The sequence below is a fragment of the Juglans regia genome, chromosome 12 (assembly GCF_001411555.2).
Source record: "Juglans regia cultivar Chandler chromosome 12, Walnut 2.0, whole genome shotgun sequence".
NCBI classification, from domain to species: Eukaryota; Viridiplantae; Streptophyta; class Magnoliopsida; order Fagales; family Juglandaceae; genus Juglans; species Juglans regia.
The window spans coordinates 19520303-19544761 of record NC_049912.1 but is presented as its reverse complement, the minus strand read 5'-3'; the positions used below and the strand labels follow the sequence as shown (position 1 = coordinate 19544761).

Genomic DNA, 24459 nt, shown 5'->3' with positions numbered 1-24459 from the left:
CTAATATAACCTTTGATCATATTCTTTTTAATCACATTTAATCTATCTCATCTCATTCGCTTGATATTAAATACTAAAAATATAATGGTGTATAATGATCAGAAGATATATATAGCTTATGCAACCTATAGTATTTATTGAGCATTTGATACATATAGGGTTGTAAGACTATTGGTCCATATCGAAAAAATTGACCGGACCAGATAGAACCGATAGTCTTATTGGTCGGTCTCGGGGTGTGGTTTTTTGGACTAGGCTGGATCGAGACCAACCAAATGTATATATATATATATATATATATTTTTAAATATATTTTTTATATATTATATATATATAGTATTTTATATAGTATTTGTATAAGTTAATTATGTAATTTTCATTCAAGGGATCACCATTGATCATATATACAATGGAATTATTTACTATTTGTTAACCATATATAAAATGTTAAAGAGATCACTTAATTTTAATTTTACTAGTTTAATAAACTTTTTGTATTAATTTTTCTATCAAAACAAGAAAAAAGAGGTAAAAAGATGTTAATGGATCAAATCGGACCGAATGGATTGACCAGACCGATAGCTAACAATCCAATCCGGCAAAAATAATATTTTCGGTTCGTGACTCCCCTTAGACCGGATTGAACCGATTATCTCCCTAGATAAATATTGTCCAATACACCTATATATATATATGTGAAAAATGTTATAGGCAGTCGGTTGGTGCAAGCGCAGGGCAAATGCCTGACGTGGAAAAAATTTAAAATGCACCGTTTTAATTTTTTACCCCATTTTCCCAAATCTTCGGCTCTCCATTTTCCTCCCTCTCTGTTTTCTCTCCCTCAAAGACAGACGAAGACTCTATTTCCCTCTCTCTCTGTGTTTCTCTCAAGACCTTCCATTTCAATCAGGCATTGAAAATGAACGAATCTTCGACTTTTTTTTCATGAAGGGTAAGAGAATAAATCGAACCAGTTTGCATTTGGATTCGTGCATTAATTTCTGAATCGATCGATCAGAATAGTCGGTGACCGTTCGTTGCTTAGCTCCTCAACTATAGCTTGAGTAAACTCTGAAAATCAAAATCCTAAAATTGATAAAATTAGAAATGGTAAATGAGTTTGAAGTTTAGTTTCTAGATTTTTTACCTCTGATTTTCCGTAGCAGATCGCAGTGTTGCTTTGAGCCCGAACACTTTCCCTCCATTTTGCTTCTCCAATTGAAATCACAATTTTGCAAATGAAAAATGCTATAGCAGTTGGTTGAGTGCAAATGAAATCACAATTTTTCTTCTTCTCCGTCTTTTTTTTTTTAACTTTTTAAAATCTGACGTGGGTTAACGATTGCACACCGATTGTATATAACGACTATATATAGAAGAACTGTATATATATAATATAGATAAAATTGAATATGGGATGCAGTAGGACTAAGCCTGCAGTAGGAAGTCTAAAAGTGAACTGGGATGTAGCTGTGCAAACGAGGATGGGAAGGATTGGCATCGCGATAATTATCAGAGATCATCAAGGTCTAGTGATAGGTGCCCTTCGTGCTAACAGACCCTTGAGGGGCAGTGTTTTTTATGCTGAAGCATATGGGTTACTTTTGGCTTGTGTTTTTTGTAAGGAGATTGGAATAAGGCACATCTGTTTGGAGGGGGATTCAAAGCAAGTAGTGGACCAAATGAACCAAGACAGTTCTAACTGGAGCTTAGGTGGTTGTCTCATATCAGATGCCAAAGAGGTTCTATCCTCAGCTGCTGTTTGTTCCACCTCACATGTATACCGGGAGGCTAACATGGCAACTCACAGGCTTGCTCAAGCGGCCTACGAGTGTACTGAAGACATGTATGATATCGAGATGTGTCCATCTTGTATTCTTCAAGCGGTTTCTAAGGAAAAGAGTCAATGAGATCAGCACTTGTATCCTATTTTTTCCTTTGTAATACTGGTTTGATTGTATGTGTTTGAAATTGATTAATGAGATCAGTTTATTCATAAAAAAAAATAATAATAATAAAAAAAAAATAAAAAAATTGAATATGGTTATATAAACTTACAAATTATCAATCTCTCTCAATTTAGACCCTAGAACATGAGTAGAAATCTATATGACATCAATCCATTAATTTTATCTTTCGTATATTGACCTGGAAAAATTGAAACTTAAAAAAATTCCAATGAGGAGATCCATGCCATGAATGAATGAGGAGCATCCAATTCCATTTTGCATGAAAAAGACCGTGATCGTTCATCATAGCTCTTCCAATGAGGGTTCTTGTGAAGATATTAGCACAATTTTACTTATGTTTTTAAAATTGTGATGTGTGTGAATTTGGATCTCTTGGGTTTGTATATATATTTTTAACCTGTATTAGACCATCTATTTTGATTATTTTTGGCTCAATCTTATTTTCTTGATTTTCCATTTTTTGTTTTTTTAAATCTTTTAGCATTTTTTGCCAGTAGTGATTATTTACCGTGATAGACTTTTTCCCACTGATTTCATGCCTTTTTCCACCAAAATCCATCACCAAAAAAATTGGTATTTGTTGTAGTGTCCATGGAATTAATCCTCGTCAAAAAAGCTGCAAAAGGCATAGGCACACACACAAAAAAACTCTTAGGCCTCATTTGTTTCCACAGATGAGATGATATGAATTGAAATTAAAGTTAAAAGTTGAATATAATATTGTTATAATATATTTTTTTAATATTATTTTCATTTTCGGATTTGAAAAAGTTGAATTTTTTATTTTATTTTGTGTGAAAATTTGAAAAAATTGTAATGATTAGATGAAATGAGAGAAGTCATGACAACAAACGAGACCTTATAATTTCTATTGATCTCTAGGTTCTCCATATTTTCTTTCTTCCCTCTTTTCGGGATCACGATGAAAAACATTGCTTAAATGTTATAGAATCTCAATGGAAGTAGTTTAAGCGTTTACTGATTCATATGTGTATGTATGTATGTGAAACCCTAGATTTTTCTGAATAAGCTTTCAAGGGAGAAATGACAAAACTAGCTCGAATTAAGTAATTTGCAAGACATACAACTACTAACATTTAGTACCTTTCTTTAAAAAAAAATAAAGTAACATTTCAAGGTCTATATCGTGAAAACTATAGAGTAGTGAAGATATTTATAAATAGTCTAATCTTATCATTTAGATCACACACACACACACACACATATATATAATATATAGATATTTGAAGCATAATAGGGGATTAAGTATTAATCCAACTTGCAAGTTCAACCTCGCATGTTTTTCTTATTCTCAAAACCTATATATATATATATATATATATATATATATATAAGATCCATCGATTGATCTCGAATTAATCAGGTACGTGCCCTAATATTTTACTCCAACTTTTCAAGTAGTCTCATGATTCACGTCAAGAAAAGATTTTAACAACACTATATAAATTATATCGATCGATCGATCGTCATCGTCCACTTCATTTTGTTCTTCCTTTATATATGAATTGCTGACTATATCCACATTTCTAGCTAGTTGGCATTGCTATTTATAAAGTGTCACGGCATTATAGATTTTGCACTAATTAGTTCATGATCATCTTGATTTTTCTTATATGTATCGGCCTAGCTACAGCTTATATCTTGGATTATTGTTTTCCACCTCGTATTTACACCAAGGTGGAAGGGTTCCCTCGTCCAAAAACTAATCATATATAAGAGTAGGTACCGTACGTGTATGTCTCTTAATTTGTTGCAAATTTAAGCTTATAATTTTCAGCGAGTAATCACCCCAATTAATATATATGCTGCGTGATGTAGTCATATATATATAAATACTCATTTATTTTCTTCTTTTCTGTTAGGTCAATTACTTTAGTGATCAAATGCTACTTCGAAATATATTAAATCGATCAAGTAGATGTGAGTGAGTATGACAGCTTATATATCTCGAAATATAATTCAAAGAAACATTACCATTATAATTCAATTTTTTTTACACAATTATAAATTATTGAGAACATATATCCCTTATCTTAATTTGCCTTGAAAGCATGGGTTTACACCTTCCCCGTTATTTTGCAATAAACTTAATTTTTTACAAACTAGGATGCATGATTTCACTTAAAGCTAGCATAAAAATATCTCTACATGCATGAATACCGGCCAATTGGTTCTTTTCTATTTCCGATCAGCTTCCCTCTTGATCATCGATCTCTTTCACCCTGAGTGAATATCTCACATGAATGACTACTCATCTCCTCCTCCCCCTCCCGGCCCTCTCTCTCTAGTTGATATCCTTTATCCTTAATTAATTATGCATGACGGATGTCGACCATGCATTATGGAAGACTTGAAATGTATACTACACAAAGAGCTACCTAGCACATAAAAACCCTTACATACTCACAAATATTGAACGTCTTATAATTATTATTATCTTTCAAGCAGAGTATTACCATGTTAGCTCATCAACGTGAGAAGCAGCATGAACAATACTTTCTGAAATAGAAACATGGCTCCAATTAACTTTGCTTCCAATATATATTGTAATTGGATCCCTTTGGAAATTTCTTGGTTGAAATGTGGATCCTCAAACGGGAAGAAGGCCATGCATCATCATTGTAAGGAGTTTTTCCTCCCTTTGTCTTAGCGGGCCTGAGAATGGCAACTAAGGGGACAATAAGCAAAGGCCCAGCTCAAAATAAGTAGACTCTTTGGCCCGGCCCAAGGGTAGGCTCCTCTGAACGCTACTTGCATGAGGGAACGTGTTGCAGAGGGATGAGACTCGCTGACATGGAGACCCCTTGAACAATGTCCAGCCCTTGAGTGTTTGTCCGCGTAATGGGCAGAAAGTACAGGGGACCCTCGATCCTCTGACATGGAAGGCATTGACGGACCACCAAGGACGCCAGCAGGGTGAGGCAAATGGGAGAATCACGCTGCATTAATGACACTACTACTCTAGCTACATGCCACATTAATGGCATTGTTGCAGAGCCACGCCGCATTAAAGGACTCTGATGAAAGGAACAATAAGAAGAACACGGACTCCATGGGGGCAAACAAGATCTGTCCCCCCAGACTCCTGATATAAATAGCAACTCTCAGGTACGAAAAATTCTATCTAATCCCTAGACTCTATTACTTATTTACAAACTTTCAAGAGATTTTACTGACTTTGGCATTAGAGACTCCCTGACCCCAAGGCCACCCTCTCCTAGTTGCCTTTCTTCTCTATCTTCGTAGGCCCAGTTCTAAAAACTTGAGTTGCTGGAACTTGGCCCAAAGACGTACGAAACACGACGTTAACAATCATCATCATTGTTTGAGCTTGGGAACATTAATGGAGAGGAGCCCAATCGATCTATCATATATTAATATTGGTTCAGTCGATCAATCACTAGCTTTTCAAATAATTAATTCGCCAACTTATAATATATATCATTGTTAAGGCACTCTTGGAAGTTGGAGTTTCTTATGGCCGAGTTTATATTCTTGATCTTTGATATAAATGATGGCAAAGCCTCAATATTGGCTAGCACAAGTATATATAGTACTTAGCTAGCTTGCTCCCAAGCATGCATGGTGATATTTATTTTCCCCCATATATATGTATGTTAGCAACATGATGTAAATGTTTTATCAACATCATCATGCATGTATGTACGTGTATCTGCAGTAGCCTAGCTAGTGATCTAATAATATTGATCATGTTGCTTGATAAAATATTTCTTGCCATTCGAATTACTAATTTTTACTGAAAACCGAAGTTGTCAATTAAGTACTCTAGAGTTAAGTAACAATTAGCTAGTTGAAGGTCAACAATCCCCAACTTGGGCGAATATTAAATATGGTGAATATATATTATAATATGTGCAAGTTGAATATTAGTACGTACGTAGTGGACGCATGATGATCAGAACGAGTGTCGATTCGTCAAAAAATAGTTTTGTTGTAAAATTAGCCAGTACTATTTCTGTTACTACTGATCATCCATCCCATTAGGTTTTTAAAAAATAATAAGAAATTATATATAAATAAACATTACAATATTAATTCAAAGAAATTCTAATTAAGATATGTCATGTGGACTTGGAATTATCTATATGATCATCTCAATATGGCATCCACCAATTAGGGCCTGTTTGAGGTTGCATTAGATGTCTTAAAAAATGTTTAAAATAGCTTTAAAAGTTCTTTAATGATAAAATTAGGTTGTTTAGATGTTACATATTAAAGTACTTTTCTAACCTTGAATAAGCTAACAAGTAAGTTGATGATTTTCCTCAAACATACTTTTCCAAATAATGTGGAACGTAATTCCAGTTTTTAAAAAGGTTGTCACTGGGTGAAAATATCCATACACCATTCATATAATTATAGTTTTACCCCTTGATCTTATTACATGCACGACACTACAACTTTCATATGACCTTTTGTGCATGTTTGAGATTATAGTGACAGATATAACTTATAACTTTAGAACATATAACTTATAGCACTTAAGTAATAAGTTCTGCTATTAAAAAGTTATTTATTGTTTCGTAACCATATGTTTAAAACACTTTTAAACATGTTACATTTCTTTGGAAACATATTAAAAAAGTATTTTCTGAGGTATAAATGAAGTTCATTTGATTTTTTAAAAATTATGATTATATACTTAAAAGTTTGGAAGTTGGCATTATTTAAAAGTTGTATGAGTATTTTTGCCCAGTGACAATCTTTTTAAAATTTGAACTACATTTTGAATTATCCGGAAAATCACGTAAATGATATTTTTATTCAAACGTACTTTTTAGCTTATTTGAGATTAAAAAGTACTTTAACATGTAACATCCGACAACCTAATTTTTCCATTAAAGAGCTTTTAAGCTTATTAAAACATTTTTTAAGACTCCTAACGCAACCTCAAACAGGCCATTTATGTCATTTCTATCTCAAAAGGTACTTTTTTTTATATTATTTCTAAAGAAATATAACACGTTTGAAAGTGTTTTTGATATATAGTAACCAAATAGTAAATAGTTTTTAAAAAATAAATGGCATAAAAGATTATTTGACTTTTTAAAGATGGAAATTGTATAGTTACAATTTTATTTACATAACCATACATGTTGATGTGTAAACTGCTAAAAATAATCAAAATTTTAAAATTTGAAATTTGAAATTCAAATTAAAATAGAAAATACTGATAAAATGTGGTTGTCACTCAATAAGATAAGACAAGGGCAAAGTTGTAATTATTTAAAATTTATATGGATATTCTTGTCCATTGACATTTTTTTTTTTTAAGTGTAACTACATTTCAATAAATTCGGAAAAGTACATTTGAGGAAAAGCATCAACAGTAGTCAAAGGTCTATGGCCTGATTGACATAAATCCCCAGCCTCTAAAATGGAGGTCTTAGATTCGAAACTCACTTCCCCAAATGTGTGTGTGTGTATATATATATATATATATATATATATATATATATATGTATTTATATAAACATCAAATCAAAATTCATTTGATAATTTTCTTGAAATGTACCTTTTAGCTTTTTATATTAAAAATTAGCACTTTAATATGAATCAACCAAACAACTTAATTTTATCATTAAAGTGATTTTAAGGCTATTAAAACACTTTTTAAGACTCCTAACGTAACCTCAAATAAAGCCTTATTAGTAAAAGTTTGCCCCTATTATATAAATATATATATATATATATATATATATATATTATATATAGATATAGGAATCAAATATCAATATATAATGTTTTGATTAAAAACAAGTTCAATGAAGTTTTGAAAAACAAAATCCAAAATGGCGTTGTTATTTATAATCCTTTTAGATAATTTATTAGAGTTTTGACTTCTTCCCGTCCTCACAATAAGATCATGATGTGGTAGAGATATAGAATCTTTTATGGGTCTATGTGGATATATAATATATTACTAATGCACATAGTAATTATTTTCTGTCTTTGATGATCTCCTGGCCTTCATGTCCTGCATGCCGGCCCCTTCTAATTCTCAAATATTCATCCTTACCATTCGTCCTGACTCCTTATGATGAGCTAATATCAATATTTAATTTTGCATTCCAAAACCAAGTAATTCCCAGATACTTCCACCGACATTAACCTCATGATCCGATCATAATTAGTCATGTATATATGATCTTTCAGACGAAAACCTCAATATTCTTGATTTATTATTCATATCGATCGATCTTCTTCACTCCCGATTGTAATTCTAATTAAATGATGTGATTCACTATATATGTTGGCCGAGCCAAGAAGACAGCATATCTCTATTAATACAAGCAAACGCAAAGCCATGCCAGCAACTTCTATAATTATATACAAGCATGGTCGACCTTTTACATGATCTAATTACATGATGACCTACATATATATATATATATATTATATATATATATATATATATATATATATACACACACTTTCTTACAACCCAGAAATTAACCAAAACCGTCGCACATACACAGATCAGCTAGAATATAGCGTACACATATGTACTGTATATATACATATCGACTACTTCATGATCGTCGTGAAACTAATTAACATTCGCCATATATGCTAGCTTATCTCGAGTATATCTACTATATACAACGTGCAGCATGACACACGAGTCCTCTTAATAAGCTGCCTTTGGTTCATTTGTGTATAATGATGCATATTGTCTTACTAGCTTTAGCATGTCTTTCATCTCGATCTTCAAGGCCGTTACAGTTGCCATTACGGCGACTACTTTCAGTAGTGGATGATGCAGGAACACTTCCATTTTTCTTATAGGCTGGGTTTGGTTCTTCTTCTTCGCTGTGATCGGCTGCCCCAGTTTCATTGTTTACTGCGCTAACGTTGTTGGAAGTTTCGTCTTTTGTACTGCTGTTAGCACCAGCGTTGCCCGTTTGATCAGGAAGAGCAGTAGTACTACTCGCTTCGGTCAGGAGACGACGGTTGGGCTTCTGCCTACCTTCCTTCAGTACTACTGGGAGCACCCTTTCTTCATTGGCAGCTTGCAGATCAGATGCAAAGATCAAGAGGATGATTGCAACAAAGATCAGAACATGAAATACTAGGGCTTTCATGATGATCATGACAATCAATGATCTGGGTACGCACGATCGAGATCCTGATATTATTACAATACTACTATGATTATTACAAACCTGCAACTAGCCTAGCCTTTTGGGGTAGGAGATGTTTATGAAGAATTAATGCCAAAGGTGACAATATATATAGATCAAGATCATCTCCTAGCTAACTATTCGTATCTTAATCTTAATAGGGTGATACAATAAAGTCAAAAAGCACTAAGAAAGTAATTAAACTACAAGAAAAATGAATATTTATGAAGGATTATTTACGATAAGAATGACTATTTACAATGAAAATAAACTCATTTTGATAAAAAAAAAATATATATAGTCATTTTTACAAGAAATAACTAGCCACAATTAAGCAATTTTTTTATAGTAATAATTATGGTACCACGTGGCTTGCGGCCACTTGCCACAATTATTGCACCATGGCGGCCATCATTTTGGAAACAATTAACCTAGCTATTTATGATCATATCCACCAAAGAAGTTATTAATTTCACTGAATTAAATATATATATATATATATATATATATATATACACTGATTGTCAAGCTTTTCGATATTATTAATATTCTATGGTTTGATAATTAATCATGGATATATAATCGTGATTTAATTGGTGGGCAGGTTAATCTTCAAATTAGGAATCGTACGTTGGATGAATGTATAGTGCTTAATTTAAACATACATATGGATATATTATATACACTAGGTCAGGAGCACGAAGCACGTTTGCCTAGTTGGGTTAAACAGGAATTTTACACAAATAATTTAGTTTTTTTTAAAAAAAAAAAAACTTCATTAATGAATAATTTAATGCATAGAGAGAGAAAAAAAAAAAGAAAAAAAGAAAAGAAATCAAACTTTAGCAAATATCTTTGGATAATGATAGGTCGGTAAGTATAATAATTACATATTTGGACACATTAGAAAGCAAAAAGATTAGTTCAAAATTAAAGTCAAGATACATTAGAATAACATAGAGAAATAAAAATAGCATCATTGCCACCACAATAAATACTACCATCACACTCAAAGAACGCATAACCAAGATTTTAACGTCCAAGCATAAAGTAATTAAATAAATATACAAAGTAATTACAATATGTTCATAAAGTAATGGAGGAGTTCAGCAATGGCTTATCGAGAGGAAAGTTGTTGGAGTGACACACAGTACTCGGCGGCAGCTTCCGTGCAGGTGGAGGTGACGCAAGGTGCAACACCTAGTGAGAGGCCGACGAAGGGGAGCACGGTGGGAGACTTTTTTTTAAAAGCAGAACAGAGGTGGTTTTTGGGTGTTAAAGGGAGGCTGTGGCTGGGTTTCAGAATGGTAAGGCAACGTTGTGGCAGCTGTGTGGAGGAGCCTTGGCAGTGGGTAGCATTATCCCCTGTATTCCCACTCCCGAAACATAGCAAACTATCGCTTGCTAGTTCCATCATAGCCTTCACGTTGAGATCGGCCTCCGTTGATTTCAAACTTGTTGGCCGACATTCTTAGCCGAGCTTGGAAGTACCATAAACTCCACCTCCGTCGCGCTGTGCCGCTGCTTCTTCTTCCTTCATTGGGAGGCTTCACGTTGAGATCGGCCTCCGTTGATTTCAAACTTGTTGGCCGACGTTCTTAGCCGAGCTTGGATGTACCATAAACTCAACCTCCATCACACGATGCCGCTACTTCTTCTTCCTTCATTGGGTAAGTTTCGGCCACCCAAAGCATTTCTCTCTCTCTCTCTCTCTCTCTCTCTCTCTCTCCATGCTCTCTCACTCAACACTCTATGTTTCTTTGTTGTTCAGCCACTTGCCACCGTCACTTATCTCTGTCGCATGCCTCTCACAATCTCATGGTGAGTTCCCTCTCTCCCTCATGTCGTGCTTTCTTTCTTCCTGTAATCTCTCTCTCTTTCATTAGTTGGTCTCTCTCACATCACTCTCTCTCTCAGTATTCAACTGCCACCCATCCGAAGAAATCTTCTCCACCTCCCAGTTCTTTGCACCACTCCTCCACTCTTGTTGAGTATGGACGTCTTCGTTGCATGGTTGGTCTCAATAATGGGTGCACTAGAAGGGTAAGTAATAGACTTAATTACAAGTAACAGACTTAATTACAATATAAACGGGAAAACAAGAAAATTTAACAGAAAAATAAGAAAAAATTACTATACGTAGCAGTTAAATAGCCACTTATTATAATAGAATAGATATACATACATATTATATTTATATATATATATATTATATTATACATACGTATGTATAATGTACAACAATATTATTCAGTGCTTTTCTTTTTCAAACAATATTGTACTACTACTGTTTGGAAAATTTTCAAGTGGTCTCATGATTCGCGTCGACGAAGATTTCAAAGAATAATTCAACATAAATTAATTAGCAATATTGTCAGGACCCTCCACTTAAATTTAAATTAAGATCAATAATTTCAAGGTATAAGCTAATGATCCCTTCCTGATCCGGGCCCGGCCTGATGCCTACATTAATTCAACCGCACCGTTAATTAGCTCCTAATTCATGTTTGACTGAATTATTTGCTGTTCCGAGCATGTTTTCTAGTCGTGTTTTGTTGATCTCATCTCTCATCATATAAGTTTCCTCAGCTGTTCTGATTATTTTTGTCCAAAAGTAAAAACATTCGATCTATGATCTCCAACCATATTCCGCCTACAGCCATCTATCATGTACGCCACTTCTCTATTACGTCGATCTATTAGTCTCCGCAATCAAATGAAATGCTTCACAAATCCTGGCACTTTTAAATTCAATAAAATCTTCCAGGCTGACTCCTTAGTTGATCATGCTGAAGTTTCTCCTTGTTCTTTCCTTATCCTCTCCATTTCCAGATGATAGGCAGTTTTAACACTAAATTCTCCACTTTTTGAAGGCCTCCAAACTATCTTATCTGCTGAACCTACCCTACTAAGAGGAATAGTACTGCAAATCGTGTCTGCCTCTTGTTGGTTAAAGATCTAGTAAACCAAACTTCTATCACAATCTCCATATCAGTATCCAACAACTCTCTAACTGTGGCATTCTCATCTAACACCTTTATAGGGGACTGAACAATATAAGAAGCAGGTATTAGAATCCATTTTGTCCCGCAGATTCTAATCTGAGAGCCATTCCCTACTCTCCACAACAAGCCTTCTTTGACTAGTTCCATAGCTGAGATAAAGCTCCTCCTGATGAAAGAAGGTCTAGGCCCAAGTTGAGCATCCAATATATTACAATTTCTATAGCATTTGGTTTGCACACAAATTTTATATAATGAAGTTTATACACTAACGTGATTTAATGGAACTCATTAAGCTATAAAATTCTTTTTATCTTAAAATAAATTTAATATATGAGAAATTCTTCTCATCAGCTAGTTTATCTAATTTACATCCCACACCTGATGTGTCAAACCGGATTCACTAACAAATGAACCGGCTCTTCTTTCTCGCGCCAACATCATCCCTTTCGCGTCATCCTCCCTGATGGGATTTGTCTCCTCTTCTCTGTGAATCTTTTGTGCCTTCATCCCTAGCCTGCCAGAGACTTGATTATCCGCGAGCACTAATCTCCTCAGCCGCTTCTCTCTATGAAACCCAATGTGAGCCAAAATCCCAAAATCAATCGAATGTGTGCAACTCCTTCGTCTCCTCGTGCCTTCCTCCCCACGTACATCATTGTCCGCCCGTGCAATACTTAAGATTGGGTTGTGAAAATAAATATGAAAAAATTATTCAGGCAAGTGGTTTGTCTTATCTGACTTGAACTACAAGTAGTTCTAAATGATGTTATCTTTATGCAAGATAGATTTGGGAGTGTTGACTCTGGTGTGAATATTTGTGTTCAGTTGCTTGAAGAAAAGAAGTTTCATAAATATCTTTCTACCATAATATCTTCCCTTAAAGCCCAAGAAGTGCAATAGAATCGGGTGATAAGTGTTTAGTGGAGTAGCAGCTAGCTTCAGAAATGTTTTTATAGTAGATTGATTTATCTCTCTTCTGATCATAAGGGAAACAAGTCAAAAGCCCATTGGGGTTCTGCTTTTCCTCCCCCACCCGGAAGGTTCTTGTTGCAAATGGAGAATTTGTTTTCCCATTATAATTTTGGCTTCTGACTCGGTAGAATTCATTACAATGGAGTATAGATCCACGGCTTCTGACTTGGTAGAATTCATTACAATGGAGTATAGATCCACCAAACAGTACTTCTGTAAATTCAAACTTTGGCTTCTCATCTTATCATTACAATTTTTTCAAATTTCAAAACAATAATAATATTAAAAAATATTATTTTAATATTATTTTCGTTGATGCCATGCGCGGCAGCTCAGGGTCCAGTGACTCCGGCACTGTCTTGACTGACCAAACAACTTCTTCCCAGAGTGGCATGTGTCATTCACACACCACCACTGTTTCCTTTTTTTGATTATTGTTTGTTGGTGTTTGTTGTTTTCGATTTTTGTATTTCCAACTTTATGTCAGTGTGTTTTGTTGGTGTTTGTTTGCTGGTTTTGTTTTGTAGGAAAATAAATGAAATAGGCTATTGGACTTATGCTCATAGCAGTGTTGGTTCCTCCCTCCTCCAGTTAGAAGGATGGATGTGGTGTTCACTTCTCCTCCTTTGGAGGATGGAGTTTGGATGCGGGTTGTTTTTACCTCTGTTTTATACAAAGATTGATATTCTCTTTTGAGAGTTTTTTGAAGTTCAGACAATGCCCATCGCAAATATATTTGTGTACGGAGAAGCTTATAACAGATGTTAGTTTGACTTGTAACTTGAGTCACAAATGTAACTTCTTTTATGAAATGAAATGATGTCTATTTTCTATATTAAAAAAAAAACACAAATTCATAGAAGCACAGGAGATTGGCAGAGAAACACAAGAGATTGACTGAGCAACAGTGAAGAAATACCTGAAAATTTTTGAAACCCAAAACACATGTTTCATTCAGGCAAGGAGAAAAAAAAAATTGTTAAGTGTTAGTGAACAGTGACTGATGTATAGAATAACCCTTAATATATTACATTATAATATGTCGCAATTTTTTAAGTAAAATTTTAAATTTGTTTGCAGACTAACGTTTTATTTTTATATACGTATTTTCATATTCCCGACACGTAAAAGAATTGAAATTCAAAAGTTTCCGCGCGAAATAGAGCGAAATGAAGGAGCACCCAACTCCCCGGAAGGAACAGGCCCGTTCCTCAGAGCTCTTGGATCGAAGAACCAAGGACTTCTCGTCGAAGAAGATACGAAAGGCACCAAATCTAAGCTCTTATTTTCTAATTTGTGCGTTCCTCTCCGCCGCATCCGATTTCGATTTCTCATTCTTCTTCTTCTTCTTCTCAAGATCGCGAAGAAGAGCTTGAACTCTGCATTTACATCCCTTTCCGAAGATGTTACAGAATCACCAAAGGAACCGGAAGATTTATTTTCAGTTTCTGAGATCGCCGACACTGATCACTTTAGAGAAATCTCAGAAGTAAATCCGGATCTAATTTCATCCTGGTTCTATATTTATCGCCGTCTGTAATGAGCGTTTTGATGCTTTTAATTTCTCTAAATTATCTCAATTCTCTGAAGAAAAGAAACCAGAAAATGGCGTTATGTGATTTTTTTTATTTTTTTTTAAGTTATTGGTTTTCTGCGAAATGAAAGGTGCAAATGTTGTTTAACATACACAATCATTCTTCTTCTTTCAAAATTGTATTGATTTTAATCATTGCGAACGATCAATATGCTGATGCAGTATGTAAGCTTTCTTTCAGTCCATATTAAATTGCACCGTTTTGTTCCTTAAAAAACTTAGGACATAGAAATGAAATGAAAATTCTCACATAATGTACTTGATTGATTAAGCAATCTGTTTCTGAATCCTGCCTCTTTTCTTTAGAGCTTCTTGATGGCGGCGAGTCCGGCTCTTTCTGCTTCATCAGAATCACTGTTTGCTTCTGACCATACTCCATCCTCCACGGTCACAGCTGAAATGGACGAACCGGGACACCAGTATGGAACCTTCGAATCAGGTGGTTCGAAGATCAGTTATGTAGAGGTAGAGACTGCAATCAATTTTCTCAAAAGAAGTCGATCTCGGGTCCTGAAGTCTGCAGGTACAGATCCTCGATCTAAGAGGATTATGGATGCCCTAATTGAGATTGTTATTGGCGAGTTCTACCCTCATCCAGAAGAGAAAGACCACATTGGCGAACTCATTTTGATGAAAATTCAAATAGTTCTCCTCTGTTTCTTCTTGTGGATCCTTGCAGTGGCAGTAGCTTTCTTCTTCGGTTCAGCGGTTCAAAACTCTTTCAGAGGACCTCTTCCAACTTGAGCCAAAAACTACAAGTGGTAAGAGCTTTTGTCGTTTAGCATTCTAGGTCTAATTTTGCTCCAATATGAGATGCTTTGCATCTTCATTTTACTCCGTATTATTTTCTACATGAGAGTGCAAAGAATTGTACAGTCCTCCTGCATTGACCACGGGTGTAATTTGAAGTGATTTGGTTGAGCACTATCTCACAAAATTGAATATTATGATATGCCTGTGTGATCAAGAGAATTTACATCGTTTCAAATGGTTTATGCAGTACACATGAAGAAATTTCTAGACTAACTGGTCATATGAACTGTTCAAATTATATTTTTTCATATTGATTCTAAACTCATTGAACTATTTCTATGGAATTTACAAATTCAAGCTCTATTGCCATGGCCCCCGATGGTGACATACACTGGAAATGAACCTCTAGGTTTTCTTGAAGTAGCTATTTTGCGTGTGGTGTTGATAAATATTTAGAGTTTGTTTGGATGGTAAGATGAGATGAGATGAATTAAGATGATTTGTGAATAGTAGTGAGATTATTAGTTGAAATTAGATGAGATGAGTAGTTACATACAATGGAGGGGAAATTATATGACATGCTCACCAAGAGATATTTGTGGATGTGAGGAAACTGTAGGACCTTTCTTATTTAAACACCGTAGGCTGTAGCTCCCAAATTTTGTTTGAGAAGATGCAATTAAGTTACGAAGAAGAGATAATAACACATACACATACAGAAAGCCCTATATCTTAATGTAACCAGCCCTTTGATGTTCGAGGTATCAGATAAGCTATCATCTTGATTTGCAAAAATCTGATCGGGTGTATTCTAGAATACCTTGTTCTTTGTGATGTCTCTTTGAGGCTATAAATACTTCTTCAGTCGCCTTTTATTATTAAGATCTTATATACAGTTTGGATAGTGAAAGTATTTCATCTCATCTCATTATTATAATTTTTTTAAATTCTCATACAAAATATTATAAACAATTCAATTTTTTTAAATCTTAAAATAATAATAATATTAAAAAATAATATTCTAATAATATTTTATTCAACTTTCATCTTTTATTTAAAATTTTCTCATCTCATCTCATTATCCCAACCGCACCTTATTTTTTCTGGCGGAAAGAAGTATGAAAAAAAAAAACACCACTATAAGTTAGCTGCCTCAACTAGAAGCCTGTTTTTCACGACTCTTGTAATTGCTCTGCTATCTTTGCCGTCCCGGGCAATCTTGTATTGGATATATGCTAGCACCCTCTTAATCCTTGAGTTCACCTTTCATAAAAGATGAGCTGTCTAGCATATTGTTACTAAAACAGCTATCTGCCTCAACTCTTGTAACTCCACAAAAGTTTCTCCACTTCCCTCTGAGGATGTCCTTTTCCACTTGGCTAAAACAGCTATTTGGAGATGTTTCACCTAGACATCATGTAACCTTAACCATTCCTGGTATCCATTTATTGAGCTTCCTTTTGGGCCACAAATAGGTTTTTCGGGTGTGTAGTTTGCGGACCGGAATGGGCCGAAATCGAGAATCCAAAGCTGGCCGAAGTTGAAGTGATTTCATTAGGAACTTTCCTGTCCTGACACGTGTCTTGTTGATTTAACTCCTAATGACAAACATCTACTTTGCTAAAGTGGCCTTTTGGCACATCTCCTTTTTAAAGTCAAGTGAAGCTGTATTAAGTCCATTTATATGTTATATCTCGGGAGGCTTACTGGCAGAGACATGTGAACCACGTTATACTTGTCCGTGATGGATTTGATGATCCCAATCTGGTCAATAATCTGGGCGAGTGCTGTTTCTTATCGTCCAAAAAAAGCTTTGATTCCCGCGAGTAAACCTGCGACATAGACTGTCCACAGAGAATTGTAACCAAAGAGACTTTATACGTACACGTATATATAAACCACTAGGAAATACTACAATTTAGATTCTGTAATGATTTAGAATATAAATGTTAATTCTATTCATCATTATTTCTCTCATGATGTGATATTAAATGATAGATTTACAAGTAAATATAATAAATAGTCTTCAATCATCTAATACCACATCATGAAATGATGAGAAGATGATGATAATTTAAATGATGAGTAGCATTACTCATTTTTTGAACGCCCAGGTTAAATTCTCTACGAACTAGATTGTATGATCATCTATAAACGTAATCAACATTTAGAGTGTGTGTGATCAACCCCAATTCAAGTCAGGTATTTCAAATATAGTGACCGGAGAAGGAGAGACGGCAGTTGGCTTTATTCATTTTCATAAAAATTTTCATCTCATCTCATATCATTTAATTATTATAATTTTCTCGAATTTTTATATAAAATAAAATAAATAATTTAATTTTTTCAAATTTTAAAATTAAAATAATATTAAAAATATATATTTTAATAATATTTTATTTAATTTTCAACTAATTTCATCTTATTTCATCTGTATAAACAAATGAAATCTTAAACAAATATTATAAAAGTGATTTCTTCGATATGGTAGTTGATGATGCAAGCAATCCCATCATGTAGAAATGATACATGGTACTGAAAAGATATGGTGGTAATTGGTAGCATGTGATGGAAGGTACAGGTAGAAGTAAAAACAGTCAAACCTAAGCTGTCGAGAGACGAATTTGAAGATAAAGAACACTCTAGGAAAAGGGCCTTTTATTATAGGCTTATTGTAGGGTAGGGAGAAATGCACTAAGAAAACTTCATGGCGGTCCTTTAGATACATCATCCCAGTCCTTAAAGAGCTCTGGAGCTACCATTTGATTTATCCTTCAGCTGCTAATCACATAACGTTTAATAATGTTTAGTGGACACCGAGCATGTTCTCATAGGCTCTTTCATGGAAGTAGTTACAACTTACAAGATAATGGATAAAGACACGAGGGATATCTATAGGCTCTCCTCTGAAAGTGGTTCTTTCAAGGACAGATTGGAATCAAAATTGACAGTTAATCCTCAATGGGTCAATAAAAAAAAGGCATGACATTCACTAGTAGAAATCAGAGAGAGGTGGGTGGTGGGGTAGCCGTAGTTTAAAAGTGAATGATTTGGTGCATGCAGCCCATTAAAATATTTTAGTTTATGAATAAGTGAGTGAACATTGGGTTCTAGCTGTACTTAAAGGTATAGATTTGGTGTAATCCACAAAATTTGTAGCTTTTCAATGAGATTGTGGAACCTAACAAATGTCCTGTATTTGTGAGAGAGAAAAAGAGAGCATGTTGTTCAGGACACATTTACTGTTGTGAAAAACGGAATAAATTTCATGATTTTTAAGCAGCTGAAGGAAAAAACTCATCCTCTGAAATGGAAATTAGTAAAAATTTAAAGGGTGGCTTTTGAAATTTATTCATCTATATTATAAGTCTTCCCCAAGGGCATGGCACTTCTATGTCGAAATAGGCAGATCAGGAGTGAATTATTCTTCTATTCTTGGTCCCTCGAACATAGGAGTTGAGTTTTCAAGAATCTCTAAAACTAATTAGTTAGAGATGGTTTTACAAGGCAAAAGGACATTGCAGTTTGCCATTATTTTTCTTTCTTGTTTTGACACATCGCATTTAAAAATTGAATAAAATATTATTAGAATATTATTTTTTAATATTATTATTATTTTAGAATTTGAAAAAATTGAATTGTTTATTATATTTCGTGTAGAAATTTGAGAAAGTTGTAATGATAAGATGAGATAAGATGAAATACTTTCACTATTTAAACCGGGCTTGTTTCACCCTATGTCCCTATGTTTAGGGAGTGCTTAGTAATAAATAATTGATTATTATGATACCATTTTGAATTGGAATTCAAACCCTCAAAATTTTGAGTTTTTTTTTTTTGAAAAGTAGTCTTCATTAAAACTCACAAAAGAGTTGCATACACTGGACTAAAAACCAGTTCAGAAGCATCTTCTTCTAACTACAAAGATGCTATAGCAAGATTATGAGCAAAACCATTACAAACTCTTTTAACAAACAGAACACTCCAACTAGGCAAAGATGTTAGTTTCAATTTTATGTCATCGAGGATCATACCCACCCTATCCCATCTGTAGCATCACCTTCAACCCTTCATGATAGTTTTAAAAAGAAAGTTTGTGAGGATGTAATTGTTCTACCTTGACCCCTTAGACTATATTTTGCTAGAAAACTGTCTTGCCAGCTCATTGCCACCTAGAAAGCACATAGGAAGCACACACTGCTCCTTTCTTCCACTGTTACTCGAGGTTGTTCATTTACATGCTGTACGTGACTTTGAATTTTGAATGTAGATATGGGCATATATTAAACTAATGAAAGGTTGGTTCTGTAAGGAAACCTTGATGCTTAGGTCTGCTGTTCATTATGATTAGGCTGCAAATAGCAGCTCAGTGTGGAGTGAATTCTCCACATGATATGGGTTTGATCATGTGGTTTGTTAAAAAAACCAAAATCCGGTCCCTTGGTTTGAGCCTTCATAAAGAAAGTCAGTTTTGTTCACATTGGAACTAGCTAGATGCAACTATAAACTGCTAACTGTAACATGAAGAGTTCCACTTAGTACTTACCAAAAAGTAACCTCCAGAGTTGTGTTCCTAATTTAATTTGGTCGAACTGGTCAGATTGGTCAACAAAACCTTTTCTTTCGTGGGACCTAATCACCAGCCCTTGCTTTTTTGGGTTAAAATATCAGAACTTGGGTGTTTCTGTTGACATCTCAATGGGGAGGGTATCCAGGAATGATATAGGATGATATCTATATATATATATATATAACATCATACACTACAACACACCACACCACAGTGAAAAAAGGATTGATTGATTCAGTTTCAGATTTATTGAACCACCCAGGGCTTATCCCAAACCACCTTCAATCACCAGCCTTCACCGTCCATATGCAATAAGTACTGATCACACTTTCTGGTGCCCTTTAATGCTCTCTCCCCCCTTTTTTGATACAAAAGGTTTATTGTGTCTCGTGTAAGGGAGGCAATTTCCCATGAGCATCATAATGTCCACTAGCCCAGTAGTGTCTGTCTCAATTTCTTCACAGAATATATATTTTAAGGTTTCTCAGTAGAATGTCCCTATTGATATGCACATGGAGGTGGCAGCATGATTTTTATAAGAATGGGGGATTAGGTTCATGATTAATCACAATTTTTAGGCAAACCACACCAAAAGAACATAATTTATACTCTTTTTTTGTAATCTCAAAGTCTGGTTGGCAACCCCTCTTTTTGTTCACTTTGACATGCGTGAAGCTTTCTTTTTTGTTGTCTGAACTTTGTCCAATGACCAAAGGGATCTTGCAGCATTGAGCCTGAGGATTTGTGATCAAGTGATGGTTATCATTGGTGTCGAGTGGGGAAAACCATTCTCTCTGCTTAATTGGTTACTGTGTTGATAATGATGATATAATTAGGGGTATGCAGTGGATAAAAAGCATCTGCTGCAGTGGGAAGAGAGAGAGAGAGAGAGAGAGAGCAGGGGGGACCCAATATGGCAGAAAATGTGGAGCTGAACTGTCCACACCTCACAAAAGGAGGAAAATTCCAAAACCCCAACAGATAGGAAACAAGTGCTAGGGATAGAGAAAGAGCCAGAGAAACAGCCCACATTGCACATGCATTTCGTTCTTTTTTTTTTTTTTTTTAAATATCTTTGCTTTTTTGGATCATCAAACCCCCCATGATCATTGCACGGAATGAAAACAAATATTTGTGCGGGACCCTCTTTCCAGTCAATTAGTGGAAGCCAACACCACAGATCGACCCAATTACACCATGACACGGCCGCAATACCCATTTCTTTTGTTTTTATTTTGTCTTTATGAGAACCTTTTTGTTGCTGCTGATTCTGCAAAATTGTTCCCAATTTCCTCTTTTTTTGTTTTTGTTTTTGTTTTTGTTTTTATGGAGATTTACAAATTGGGGTTAAACTTGGTCGTTTGGACGATTCAAACCCATTTTTGTTGGAATTACACTACTGCTATTGATTCCACGTCAACCTATCATACTCAAAAAACTTTTTTTTTTTTTTTTGAGAAAACTTTTTAAATTATTTGTTGCATTGTTCATTTGCTCTATCATCTTTACGTTCGCGCGCGTGTGTGACCGAAGATGAATGTTCCGAGCTCACAGTGCGTTATCATGTAAGGAAATAAAAAAGGAACCACAAGATTGCGGATATTTGTTAAACGCTGCAAATGTAGATCATCATTTAGATTTCATTTCTTATTAAAGTAAGTTTTAAGGATCACTTGTAACACGTGAAATTTGAGATGCATGATATTGAGCTGCCTAGTTTTATATATTACAATTTTTAAATCCTCTTGTTATTTTTTCTTTAATCATTTAATATTAGAAGTTTCTAAAGCAACTATTTTTTTTTTAGCTTTGTTACTTATCATCATACATATTATATTTATTTTTAAATTATTTTAAGTCGTATTCATCTTAAATTAATTAAGTTTTTCTATTCATTATCTGTACACCATGTAATTGATAAGAAAAAAATTAAAAAATTATATATAATGTGTGGTGCAAGACTAATGAGTATAGTTTTTCTTTTTCTTTTTAAAAAAAGAGCTATGACCTATTACTTTGTCGTTTTGCTCTTACCACCTAAGTTTAATACCAACGGAAAGTTCTAAGTTAATGTAACAAGGGTTTAAAAAATCAAATGAAAAAAACAACCCAATCCACCCATCCTTTTCTTTCTTGTTTTGTTTCTAAGGAAACATAACCAATAAAATATTTAAGCCTCATTTGAATGTTAAAATGAAATAAGACGAAAAATTTATGAATAATAATAAAATGATTTATAAATAGTAATAAAATAATTTGTGTTAAGATGTTTTATGAGATTTTGATAAATGAGAGAGAATAAATTAAATAAAAATGTTATAAAGTTAAAATATTGTTATAATATAATTTTTATTTTGACATTTGAAATTGTTGAATTATTTTTAATGTTTTTTTTAGATGTTTGAAAAAGTTGTAATGATTATATAATGATTAGATGAAAATATCGAGATTTGAAATTAAAAAGTATTTTTATTTGAGTGATATTTTGAATGTTGAGATGAGATGAGACCAACTTAACATTCAAACAGGGCCTATAAACCAGTGTTTTAAATTTCGTATCGTACCGGCCGGTATGGTCGAAATTTTTCGTTTCGGTCGTCCGGCCGATACAGGTACTATATCTGTTCTGTATCGGCTAAAATACCGACCGTATCAGCCGGTACCGGCCATACCGGACTAAATTTCGGCCTGTATCGGCCTATATTTCGGCCGGTACCAGCTGATATTTCGGCCTGTATGTTTTTTTTTTTTTTTTTTCATTTTTTCAAACTACAAACTTATTTTTTAATCTCTAATTCAGACTAAACTATTTATAATTTATATATATATATATTTATATATCGACTATTCCGAAACGTTATTCCGAAACTCTATCCCGAAACGGTACCGGTATCGAAATATTTCGTTCCAGTGCCTTGATCGGTACGACGTCCGGTATGGTATTTAAAACATTGCTATAAACTGCTTCTTTTTCGTGGCCTCGCGGGAGTTGCAACTTAACATTCTAATTAAAAAGGATTGCGATTTATTTTTTGTTAAATTTGGAATTGTGATGCAGCTCAAAGATGTATGGAGCCAATGATGTAAAAGAATACAGAAGAAGACGACAGGTTTAAGTAATCCTTCCTAGATGACAACTAATTACTCAAAAATCTGCACCAGGAGGAACTAGAAGAAGCTATTGTTACTGTTCGACTAATATGGCATAGAAGAAATAAGGCAAAAGAGGAGATTCAATTCTTTAAAAATGTGAAAGGAAGCCAACAAACAAATGTAGCTATTGATGCAAATCTGACATGTGTATGGCAGAAACCTCCCGATGGAATCTACAAAGTGAATTGGGATGCTTCCACTAACAATGCTGAAAGGAAACTATCATAAGGGACTCAAAAGGCAATGTTATTGGTACACTCAGAGCTCCACGAGATCTACATGTTAATCCCTTTACTGCAGAGTCCTATGCATGGGCATCATACATCTTATAATTGAAGGCGATGCTCTTCAGTTAGTGAATAACCTCAATAAGACTAAAACTAACTGGAACCAAGGAGGCCTGTTGATTGATGATGCTAAAAACATGCTCAACTCCTTTGTTAGACGGTTTGCTCACCACATTAATAGAGATGCTAATAAGGCTGCCTATATTTTACCTAGACTTGTATGATTTGGAAGAAATTCCTTCAGTCCACTATTTTAAGTGAGATGATGTAAGTCTTCTTTGAGCAATAAAATCTCTATTTATCAAAAAAAAAAAAAAACCTCAAAGATACATAAATCGTTTAAAAAATAATTATATTTTGAAGTGTAAAATATAATTTTTCTGATTATAAAAGGTTTAAGTGGCATACCTGTTAGAAATCACGACTCAGGGTGTTGTTGGATTTTGTTAAGCGGAGAAATTATTAAAGAGTACTTCTATATAAAATCGTGAAGTATGTATACGCCGTATAATTACTTTGAAAAAGAATGAAGTTTATTATTAAAAAATTAATTTTTTTCATTTAAATCTCATATTTTATTTATTTTTTTAAAAAAAATTATGCAGTAATTAGACAATTCACAATTATAAATATCTAAACCGTTCTTCATACTTTTCATTTGTGATAAGATATATAATTAATATTAATCACACGATCCTCAAATTAAGAGTATATTTTTAAAGAAGTTCATAATTTTATATATAATTTTATTTTATTAATATTTTTTAATTTAAATTTAATATTTAAAATTTAAAATTTAAGATTTTTAAAATTTTATTTAAATAAAATTATAAAAAATGATAGTTTTTGGTACTTTAATGCAGGGAAACAGTAAGCACAAAACGGAGCGAAGCAAAATGTTAACAAAAAAAATATTAAAAAGAAAAAACTGCAGTCTCATAGGAAACCAACGCGTGCTATCCTCTGATTACTTTGCTTTTATAAGCCTC

General features: G+C 34.0%; 1 protein-coding gene across 1 annotated transcript; it reads left to right on the top strand.

Moving 5' to 3' along the window:
- The first annotated feature begins 14282 nt into the window (after window positions 1-14282).
- On the top strand, window positions 14283-15625 carry LOC108994761 (protein SINE3). Its single transcript, XM_035683779.1, has 3 exons — window positions 14283-14378; window positions 14471-14602; window positions 15014-15625. The coding sequence occupies exons 1-3, from the start codon at window positions 14283-14285 to the stop codon at window positions 15449-15451; spliced, it is 666 nt and encodes a 221-aa protein (XP_035539672.1). The 3' UTR covers window positions 15452-15625.
- Window positions 15626-24459: the final 8834 nt, after the last annotated feature.

Coding starts and splice junctions, on each gene's coding strand:
- LOC108994761 (XM_035683779.1), top strand. CDS start 14,283: ATGAAGGAGCACCCAACTCCCCGGAAGGAACAGGCCCGTTCCTCAGAG. Junction 14,379..14,470: donor CGTCGAAGAAGATACGAAAG/GCACCAAATCTA, acceptor CTTCTTCTCAAG/ATCGCGAAGAAGAGCTTGAA. Junction 14,603..15,013: donor ACTTTAGAGAAATCTCAGAA/GTAAATCCGGAT, acceptor TCTTTTCTTTAG/AGCTTCTTGATGGCGGCGAG.